At 57.7% G+C, this 10,765-nt stretch overlaps 1 protein-coding gene and 1 long non-coding RNA gene across 20 annotated transcripts; one reads left to right on the top strand and one right to left on the bottom strand.

Moving 5' to 3' along the window:
- Nucleotides 1-132: 132 nt before the first annotated feature.
- On the bottom strand, nt 133-7,054 carry PHOSPHO1 (phosphoethanolamine/phosphocholine phosphatase 1). Of its 19 annotated transcripts, none has more exons than XM_082704794.1 (5): nt 6,817-6,953; nt 5,485-5,583; nt 3,529-3,641; nt 2,643-2,761; nt 133-1,923 (listed from the first exon to the last, which is right to left on the bottom strand). In XM_082704794.1, the coding sequence occupies exons 3-5, from the start codon at nt 3,571-3,573 to the stop codon at nt 1,038-1,040; spliced, it is 1,050 nt and encodes a 349-aa protein (XP_082560920.1). In that variant the 5' UTR covers nt 3,574-3,641; nt 5,485-5,583; nt 6,817-6,953; the 3' UTR covers nt 133-1,037. The 19 variants fall into 19 exon arrangements, with proteins under 19 accessions (XP_082560920.1, XP_082560934.1, XP_082560932.1 ...); XM_082704808.1 differs by having other exon boundaries at nt 5,485-5,709; nt 6,817-6,916; XM_082704806.1 differs by having other exon boundaries at nt 5,485-5,713; nt 6,817-6,914.
- LOC309850658 lies at nt 3,667-7,632 on the top strand. The gene is made up of 2 exons (XR_014304387.1): nt 3,667-5,470; nt 5,959-7,632. It is a non-coding gene; the product is annotated as an uncharacterized lncRNA (long non-coding RNA).
- Nucleotides 7,633-10,765: the final 3,133 nt, after the last annotated feature.

Here is a 10,765-nt window from a genome sequence, read left to right as displayed (position 1 = left end):
TTGCTTGTTGCTTGCTTTTTGTGTCCCAGACGGGGGGACCAACTCTCCCATTTATGTGGGGCTCTCTCAGGCCAGGGATCGCCTCACCCTCACCCTTCAGACATTGGCGGCGCGAGAGATCTCAGTCAGCTCTTCCCCCTTCACCTTCTTTATAGCTCTAGAACACCAAAGAGGGAGGAGGGGCTTGGCTTTCGCTGGCTCGGCTTTAAAACATCATGGCTTTCTGTTCCATACGGGAGGACGGAGGCGCAGAAGGCCCAGCCCGCAGGGCGACTTTGGTAAAGTCCCTGGTCTCTTGCTGCATAGAAGAGGCTGGGGTGAAGGGAGACACCATCGCGCGCTGCGAGGTCCCAGGCTGGACGGACCCGAGCCGGACAGTGTGCTACCTCGTTCCACCACCAGGAGGCGACTGTTCCCTCTGGCTTCCCCCCACCCCTTTGGGGATGCTGGTGGGGGTGGGAGAAGGGGATTGTGCGCGGGGAGGGAGGCCAGAAGAAAAAGGGTGTAGTGTGAAGACGCGCTAGGTGAAGCAAGATCTAGGCCTGAGGTCGTGGGTGCAGAGCTTCATCTCTCTCCGCTGGGATTCCGGCGCGTCGGAGAGGCTTTGGGGTCGCGAGTTCCCTTAACAGAAGAAAGGAAGATGGGAAGGTTCCGCAGTTCAGGGGAGTAGTGAAAGCCGTGGGAACCGCTTCCTCTCAGTTCCGAGGACAAGGATCTTGGAAACACCGCTGCCTTCCCAGGGATGTGCACCAACGACCTCGGTGGGGCCGGACTCCAGAATTTAACGTTGCAGTGAAACGGGGACGGGGTGGGGGTGGGGTGGGGCAGAGAGGCAGCCGATTGGGGTTAACTGCATAGACAGAGACGGCTCCGAATTCCCTCTCCCAGCCCCCACGTGGACGAGTCCGGGATTCCCGGAATTTCCGGAGGGACATACCGAAGCGAGAGCGAGGGAAAGGGAGTAATAAAACTAGGTTTGTCTTTCCCGCTGTCCCCCACCCCCACCCCGCCCGGGCGCCCCCTGCAGGCCGCCGTCCTCAGCAAGTCTTCAGCACCTGTTGCAGATGGAGGCGCACGTCGGTGGCCGTTTCCCAGGGCACCACGCTGGCGCGGAAGGAGCTGGGTTCGGCCTTCTGCGCCTCCTGGATAAGGCGGTGCATGGGGTAGCCGCTGCGCGGGAAGGCCACGTCGCCGCCCGCCAGCAGCCCCATGGGGCAGAAGTCGTTGGCGCCGTCGCCCACGTAGAAAAGGCGTTCGAAGTGCACGCCGTCCTGGGCCCGCTCGCGCAGGTAGTCGCTGAGCACCTTGTGCTTGCACATGTTGGCGGGGCAGCGCGCGCAGCTGTGCGTGTGAAAGGGCCGCAGCGCCAGCAGCCCCCGCGCGTCGGGCCCCGACGGGTTGCTGAGGATGCGGCGGAACAGGCCATGGTGGCCCGCGGCGCGCAGCGCGCTCTCCACGCCGAAGGTGTTGGCATCCGAGATGAGGATCACCTCGAAGCAGGAGCCTTGCTTGGCCACAAACTGCAGCAGATCGCTCATGCCCGGCGACAGGGGGATGGCCTCGTAGATGGCGCGCAGGTCCCGCGGTCGCACGCCCTGCTCGCCCAGGTACTGGAAGACGCGCTGCATGTACTCGTTGTAGAAGCCCTCGCGGTAGGTGGCCCGCAGGCTGTCGGGGAGCCGCTGGCCTGGCGCGGCGCGCACGATGGAGTCGTCGCTGTTTTCGTCCACGATGGTCTCGTCGAAGTCGAAGGTCAGGAGGAAGCGCGGCGCGCCCTGCGTGGCCATCCCGCCGTCCTGGGAGCAGGGGGGAGAGGAGCAGGAGGAGGAGGAGGAGGGAGCAAGCGAGAGGGGGCGCGGCACGAGCCGGCCAGGGAGAGGCTGGTTAGCAGGCCACGGCCATAGGCGCTGGCACATCCAAGACCTGAGGAGGACCCAAGGCAGGTTAAAGTAGGCAGAGGACCCCACGCCGCCGCCCCGGCCCCAGCTTTCCCTGCCCACCCCCATGTTGCCACCTCTCAGTGAACTGTGCTGGGGTTTATCCCCGAAAGACCCCCCTCTTCCTGAACCCAGAAGGGCTTCCTTGGCACCTATTTCTGCTAACTCTCCTGTGGGGCCACTGGGGCTTAACAGGTTCAGCTTAACGGAGGGGAGGAGCAGCTTCCAAGGGGTCACCCCTTTAGGGAGGTTTCTGACGAGGCCATTCTGGAGACTTCCAGTGACCCCCATTCTGGTTTGGAGCCCTCTCCACCCCCTTCTTCCCTAACATATGTAGGCAAGGGAAACCAGGCATTCACCCAGATGAAGCAGCCTCCTCATTCCCTTTTTGGGCCATGCCCAGCTGATAGGACTGTGGACAATAAGGAGCCAGGCTCCAGGGAACACTCGTTGGCGTGAATGCCAGGTCCTCGGGCCTGGATCATGGCTAAGGGCTGGGCCTGGAGAGTTACGCGTCTGGACCTCTGCACAGGCCAGAGAACTGGGTTTTAGCTCTTGGAATAACCAGGTCACTGCGTTGACCCAGGAAGGCTCTCTGGGAGCTGCTTCCAGCCAGATGGCACTGGGCAAAGGTCCCAGGATGGGACACGGCTTCTCCAGGGAGTTTTAGGGCCCTGTGCGGACAGCTCATCACTAATCACTTGCCAGTTCCCTGGGAGGAACACGTCAGCGGGTGGGGTTTCTGCCAGAGTCCGAAGGAAGCGGGCAGCAGAAGCAGTGGGACTTGGGGAGATAGAAGCTTCCCGTGCCAGGCCGCGACATACCTGGGAGACAGGTGAGGGAGAGGAGAGAGAGCAGCATGGCTGAAAAGGCAGAGCAGGAGGGAGCAAAGAGTGGGCACAGGGCAGGGAAAGAGAAGGCTAGAAGAAGGCCATGCCAGGGGAGCCTGGAGACAGCACAGTGGGGATGCAGGGCTCCAGGAAGCAGAGACCTCGGGCCACAGTCCCACCTACAGAGGATGTGGGAGAGGATGGAGGCCAAGAGTGCAAGTGCGAGGCACAAAGGCAAGCGAGTGGAGGCCCCTTTTGCTTGGCAGAGGGGCAGAGAGCCAGTCACGGACAGTTCCAGAATACCCACCACACTGCCTTTCACCCTCCCGGCCTCCCACCTCAGTCAGTCCAGACGGAACCACTCCTCCTCCTGGCTTCTTCCTAACTCGCTCTCTGATACTCCTGTGAGGTTTGTGGCCTGGCCCAGCTTGTGAAATGAAGTCCAAGCTCCCAGTGTCAGAGCTGGGGTGTGGACCTAGCTCTCTGCCTCCCTAATAGCACTGTCCCTTCAAGCTCATCCCTAAGAGTCACACTCTGGTCTCATGGACATCCATCTGGGAGTCTTAGCTGCTCAGGATCCCTGGAGTTGAGGTTGTAAAAGCATCAGGACCCCACACCTGGGATGGAAGCTTTCAGAGGTTAGTGGAGGCCCAGTAGAGATGAGGGTAGGCCTAAAAGGGGCTGGAGAGGGCTCCTTCCACCCTGTGATGGGAAGGCGGTTGAGGCCTTAGCCTCAGAGACCCCTGGAAGTACCCACTTACCCTAGACAGGCATCGGAGACCAGTGACTGGAAAACACCCGCTCATTGTCACTGCATCACCCTGGGCACCAACTGCAGAAGACTCCGTTGGCCTCCAGCCGTCGTCCAGAGCTCCTGACAACCACACGAGGTCTGTTGGAGGGCGCCAGCAGCTAGCCTTGTGTCTATCACTAACGCCCACCTGATTCTGTCTCCTCAGCTGAGCCCCCGGAGCCACTCTCAGGGACTCAGTAAAAACCCCTCAGATAAGCACTGGGCTCACAGAGGGCAAAACCCTTGCGAGGTATCCCCCTACCAATCCCCTGTGTCATTTGAGAGGTTATAGTAACTGGAGACCCAGTGAAGTCAGCCGACTTACTCAAAGGTAAGTGGCAAAGACAGGTCTCAAAACTGTAACTTAGGGTCTGAGACCAGTGCTTTTTCTCTCCAGTATGATCCTGGACCCTTTCCTGTGTCCGGATTTACATGTCACCAGCATGCATGTTCTCCCACTGCTCATCACAGTTGCATGAATTCAGCAGATAAGAAGGGCCCAGAGAGGTTAAGGAGGCTGTACAGTGTCCCCCAGGGAGACCTGGTTCATGAGCACCTGGCCACAGCCTTGGATGCTCTATGCCCTTAAAGGGAAAAGGGCAAATGGCGAGCTTACTGTACCATAGCTGGGGGCCGGGACCCCTGAGCATCTCAGACGATCTGGGACTGGCCTCCCCCTGGTGATTTCAGAGAGCAGCAATCGACCAGAAGTCAGTTTGAAATTTCTGCCGGGGCTTTGCTATGTGGTTTTGGGACAGGGATTGCCTTTGTGGGGGTTTCACCCACTCAGCTACAGAGGACACCACCTACAGCTCCCAGGGCCTCCCTATGCCCCATCCCTACCCCTCACCCTGGGGTTGAATGAGAGACTAGAAGCATCTGGGACAGATCTGGAAATATACTGAGAACCGGAGACTAGATGGGTAATCGAGCAAAGTCCTGGCTGGTTGCTGCCCTCTGGTGGTCATAGCAGGTGACACTGGAAACCCCTGACTGTCAAGGTGACACTCTTCCCCAGACCATCCCAGACCCTCAGGGAGCCCCTGTGGCCGCGGAGATAGAGATTGGGACCTCCCAGGAAGCCCGCACAAGTGAGAGGGCGGGCCTCTGACACCTTGGAGCTACCACGCCCTAACCCGAGGTGTGTTGAGCCCTTTTGATATGGATGGAAGTGGGTCTCAGGCTCTTACAGCAAGCACTTTTCATTCAGGAATTGGGAAAGGCAGCCAAAGCTGAATGGGGAGAGGGGACAGAAAAAGGTTGGGGCTAGGGAGAGGTCAAGGAGACGATGGATGAGAAAGCATGGGGACCTGGAATGGCATGTTTTGGAGGATGGGAAGGCTCTTCCCAGGCCCTATCTGGAGGGAGTTCCAAACTCCCAGGATCCTGCCTGATAGCCCCTGTCTACTCCTAGGCCCAGCGAATTTGAGGGGAAACGCCACTTCTGTGATAAAAGCAAGCAGCCCCTTGGCACACACAGTCTAGAGCAGGGCTCCGGGGAAAGGGAGTGGGAGATAGAAAGATACACAGGCTCTTCAAGCAGCCACCCAGAGACCAACTTTCATCCCACAGAAAAGGGCCTCCTGGTTTTGCCCTTGTTTCTTTTTTTCTTTTCTTTTTTGAAAATTTGGTGGAATCATCTACTGACTTTCAATCATATCCCAAATTTCTCAATCATTAGAGCAAAAGACATAGTTATTTTTTTTTTTTATCTAATAATACTGAGGGAAATCGGTTCAACATTTGTTGTTTAGGGAGTTGCCTTTGTTTCTTTTAGGCCCCAGAGCAGAAAGCCTGGCATTCTGAGTTTCTTCCCCCAGAAAGAGAAGGCTGTGCTACCACCCCGCCCTCACCCCAGAGTAATCAGTGGCTCCCCAGGCTCCACCGGCATCTGGGACTCATGACATTCAGTAAGTTTACTCACCTCTGGCAGCTTTGTCCTAAGTGACCAAATTCTTTTGTGGTCACAAAAAAGAGTCCCTCAGAGAAAAGGGGGACAGGATGTCTGAGCTTCTCTAGATGGCTAGAGCATAGAGAGGAGAGAGGAGTTTCTCTGGGGCGGCAGGGAGTCCATATTCTAGTCCCACTTAAAAGCGGTGCTTGCCTCCCTGATGCCACGTCAGATCACTGGATTCCTCCTTGTTTCCTCCTGCCTTTGACAAAAATGCTTTAGATGACATTTGTGGGAATGTGGGTGGGGGAGGGGAAAACGGTTTGAAAGTCCGCCTCCCCTCCCCCGCCTCCATGAGGGGATGGGGAGCCCACAGGACAGTTCGGGGACAGTTTTCCCCAGGAAATGAAACGTGGAGGGTAAGGATTGAGGTGGGGAGGGAGGGCCCTGCAGATACCATAGTTACAAGCCCCTGCCCAAGACCAGATCTTCTCTATCAATCACTAGGAACTGGATCCCACAACTAAACTGAAGTTTTCTCCATCTCCAAGACTGTATTCCCAGCTTCACCATGGTCTCTTCCTTCTAACCACCACCAGCAGCAAATAGGAAAAGTGGAGGCCCAGAGAGGTCAAGCTAACATCCCCGGAGGTCACAGAACATCAGTTGCAGAATTAGAACTTAGGAGTCCCTGGTGCCCCTTGGTGGAGTTGCAGCCAGAGCTCCCCCTCTTGTCCTGGAGACCCCCCTTGGGGTGTGAGTAAGCTGGCCCTGAGGACCTGAAGCCCTGGTGTCAGTGAAGAAGCTGGGACCAGGAGTCCCCTCTGAGCCCGCCCTGCCTGGGTGGACAAGCTGGAAGGGGATCCTCCGTGGACAGGGAGGTGGCAGCTGCCGGTGGATTGGGGGGAGAGATATTTTTAGAGGTGGCTGGAAAGCAGGCATCCTGGCACACCCCCAGCTGGCGGGTGCTTCGCTCCAATGCGGGGCAGTGGGGGGGGGGGTGCGCAGCTCCTGGAGCCCAGGGGACTGGTGGGTGGCGGGGACCAAGGGGGCACAGATCCTTCGCTTTGCCTGAGTCAGGGACAGAGGGATATCCCGGTACCTCGTTCCTGGGGTAGGAGAAAGGAGGAAGGCTCATTTCTCCGCTCCAGTGACTCCCCCACTGACACACGTGAAGGAGCGCCCTCAAACTCCACACAGCCCCCACCCCACACTGGGACCCCAGCCCTCCCCTACCTCGGGGAGCCCAGGACTCACGTGGGGAGCGGCGGCGGCAGAGGTCTGTCCCGGCTTAGTTTGGAGTGTAAAGTGAGGAGATGGGCTAGCTGAGGTATTTGGGCGCAGGATGGGGCAAGGGGTGCTTACGGGAATTGGAGGGGACGCGGTGTCTTATCCACCCCCGGATTTCTAGGCTCCGGCTCACGAGTCCCTCCAGTTCCGAGGGGCCGTGGATGATGTGCGTCTGGGCCGTCCCCTCCACCTGCCCCCCATCCCCCCGGGCCGCCGCCGCGTCCCCTTTAAATGCCCGGGAGCCGGAGCCCGAGCCGCGGCCGGCGCTGCGGCTGCCGCAGCACCCGGGCCCACCGCAGTCCCCCCACGTCACAAGCGACTGTCCAATCACAGCGGCGCCGGCTCACATCAAAGGGGCGGGCCGCCTGCGGGACACGCCTCCAGGCCTCCCCGCAGGCAACCCGAGCGCTAGCGAAGGTGGGGTTGCGCGCAGGGAGAGAGGGGAGGAGAGGGGAGATGGAGCGCATCCCTCCGGAGGAGCGTGGGTGGGGGGCACCCTTGCTGGAGCGGCTGCGGGGCTCTGCGTGAGTCCCCGCCCACACACCCAGAAGTGTCAGGGCTGTGCCTTCAGGGCGCCGAGCCCTGAAATTTGCAGAAATGCACTCCTACCGCCAGCCCCCATTCCCTTCTTCGCTCCTAAGCCAAGCGGTAGGCACCGTTGGACCCAGACCAGGGAAAGCAGTGCCTCCCCCCACGTACGCCTGGCTCGCCCCTCCGCGCGGAGTCGCGGCACCTCATCTCTTGGGACCCTTCCTCGCTTACGGGTTACAGGGGATCGCCGGGGAAGGGGCCCTTCCACACCCCACCCCGTAAACACTGATTTAAGGACCCAACTGTTTGCCCTTTGTAAGTGGTGTTTTAAATAAACCCACTTTCTCTTCTGCTTGGTAAGAGCCCGTGCCTAGCCACACTCCCCTGCGTCTCCCCTTGCCCCCAACCCAGTCCCCGCCCCCACCCTGCTCCGTCCGCCCTGCAGCCGGATGGTTGAGGAGAGGCTTCTTGTTTCTACAGCAGAGACCCGAAACTTATATATACTGGGAACGTACTATGAACAGGGCACTACACGAGGTTGCTACACTTGCCGTTGAATATTCACAACCGGAGAAATTATTTGCCTGAGTTCAAACATAGGCGCGCCTGGCCCTCGGGGTCACAAAGGAGCTGTGGGGGCGCAGGCGCCCCCAGGCCTGGGTCTGAATCTCCCCCTGCTCCACTCCTCCTGGAGGGCCGGCGGGTGGGAAGGCCCTGTGTGATCTGGCAGCCGGTAGCGCTGGAAACCAGCGATGGAACAAGGGTCCATAAGGAATTACCCTGTGCGGGGCACTAGTGTGGACAGGACAAGGGTGTGCTGCGTTTCTGCATGTACAAAGGAGAACGAAGGCCTTGGAGCTGCTTAAAAACCTTTGACCTTAACTTCCAGCGCCCCAGCTCCTTCACTGGCTTGCTGCTTATGTCCCTGTCAATACTGCCCACCCTCTCTTCTGGCTCTGCAGCACCCCTGATGTTTTTCAGGGACTTCCCTCCTCAGGAACACACTTGCCCCACTTGCTGGGGGAGTCTGGCCTCTGTCGAGGTCTTGAAGCTCCTTTGATTATACCGATCCTCCGTGTGCCACCAGAGCACGTGGGAAATGTTGTTGGTGTATTTCCGTGGGTCCCCTCACGGAATCCTCACCACTCTGTGAGATGGTGCATGGCTCCTTTTGCTGATGGGAAATCAAGGCACGAAGAGGGGAGCTTGGCCAGGGTCATCCAGCCGGTGAATGGTAGAGCTGGGCTTCCAGCCTGGTTGCCTTTTTTTTTTTTTTTTTTAATTTGTCGGAGATAAAGCACCTGCACAAGCAGGGGTGGGTGGTAAGCAGAGAGACAAACAGGCTCCCCCCTGAGCAGGGAGCCCGATGAGAGACTCGATCCCAGCACCTTGGGGTCTTAACCTGAGACATGATCATGACACCCAGATGTCCCCCAGCCTGGTCGCCTTAACCTTTACCCTACACGGGTCCCCTTCTTCAGCGTCTTGCCACCCCTTCTCTCCTGTCACCAACAGGAGGGCAGAGACCACGCTTGCCTTATGCATTAGTGTCCTGCCGCACACAGTGGGCTTTGGATGTTTGTTATTGAATGAAACACGTCTTCTGCTGTGTTGGGCAGGACCTATCACTCCCTTTGTGTCTCCTCATTTCATCTTCTCACTAACTGGTTGCTCCAGGATTATCCCCCTTTTCCTGCAGGGAAACTGAAGCTCAGAGAGATCAAGTGACGTGCCCAGAGTCCCATGCTCCCAAGGCAGCACCAGATTCAGATTCTGATCCTGATGATTAGATTAACATCCTCTCAGCTGATTCCAAAATCACCTCGGGGGCTGAGGGTGCGGCAGGCGGGTAACATTCTGTTGTGGCCAAAGCCAGTCCTTACTGGCCACCTCTGCCTCCCAGCCCTGGGGGTATTAGAGCTCCAGGAGCTCTCCGCAAGGTGCATCTGTGGAATAAATCTAGAAACTCCCAGTTCCCTCTGCGCTCAAGGTTTCTGGACACAATCCTGTCTCTTAAACCCGCGCCTCTCATTGTGCCAATGAGCACAGCTGGGCAGTGGCAGTGGGACAAGTTGGAATGATCAGCTGTGTGTCTAAAGAGGTGGACAGAAAGGGAAGGGGAATCCTACCTCCCATCTCACCCCCTCCCTGTGCCCAGCAGGGTGAGGCTCTGTCTGCCCAGCATCAGCTGCAGAGCTTCCTCCCTTTCCTGCAGGGTTCACCTGAGAACTCCCGTCAGTCAGTCTGGCCCAGAGCTTGCGGGGACGGGGGTCATCTGAGGCGACAGAGACAGGAGTGTCAGGGAAAGCCTGATTCAGGTGGCCAGGGATGGGGCTCTCCAGTTGGCCTTGGCAAAGAGGGTGTGACTCTCTCCTAAGGTTTTGGCAATAGAGCCTGGGAGGCCAGGAATCAGGATGGGGGACTTTGGCTCTCTGACAGGCCTGGTGGAGGGAGAGGCAGTGGTGGAAGGGGAGGGGCACATGGTCTGGTTCCTCCCAACTCGGCATCTTGCGGAGGGAGGGAGGACTTCAGTGCTGGGAACATCATCCCTATAGCAGCCCTGGCCAGTGGATTTTAGTATTCTCATTTTTACATATAAGAAAGCAGAAGCTTGGGGACATTAATAAAGCGCCTTGCCCAAGGCCGCTGTTTAGCGAGTGGCGGTCATCAGCTCCACTGTGGAGGCCTGTACTTCTCTGTCTGGAGGAGGCTGAGGGCCTTCAGTGACCTGGCGACCTGGGCAGGTGGGCTCAGCGCCAGAGCCACCAGAAGGGCCCCGTTATAGTCTGACTCCAATCCCACTTGCTGGGATAGTTCCTCTCCTTTGGCTTCTAAGGCACCCTCCTTCTATGTAACAGCTTCCGGAGACTTGAAATCCATCATGCCATTTTCTACGGTTTTTTTTGTTGTTGTTGTTTTGTTTTGTTTTGTTTGCAAATGTCCCATTAAAGAGGACAAGGTGAATTTGGTCTCTGCCTGCCTTGTGACTGTCCCTGGTTACTTCTTGCATCCCTCTCCCACTCACTGTGTAATAGACTTCTTTCAGACTTTCAAATGTGCTACCACCGGCCCTTTGCACTCGCCATGGGCTCTTCCCAGAGTACTTCCCACTGCATCCATCCCACTGAATTCAGAGCCCAACTCATCTGTTACTTCTAAAAGGAAACTTGTCCTGCCCAGGCACCCTCCCTCTCTTACTACATACCTCCACAGCACCCTGGGCTCTTCCTGGATGATTGATTAAAATCTTTTTCCCTCAGACTATCAGCTCCACGATGATGGGGACAAGAGCAGGTTTGCTCCCATGATGTCCCCGGCACCTGGTGCAGGCCCTCGTCTGGAGTAGCTGCTCAAAAACATTTATTGCCTGAATGATTATAAGACCCAGTCTCAGCTACTTAGGTGGGGGGTGGCCTTAGGCTGGGAATGACTCCATACAAGCTACCTCCCTTAACCTGGGCCATCTGACTGGAGATATGCTAAATGAAGGAAG

The sequence above is a fragment of the Mustela nivalis genome, assembly GCF_964662115.1.
Source record: "Mustela nivalis genome assembly, chromosome: 17".
Lineage (NCBI taxonomy): Eukaryota > Metazoa > Chordata > Mammalia > Carnivora > Mustelidae > Mustela > Mustela nivalis.
Note: the sequence above shows the minus strand (reverse complement) of the source record. Positions and strands in the feature narration are given on the sequence as shown.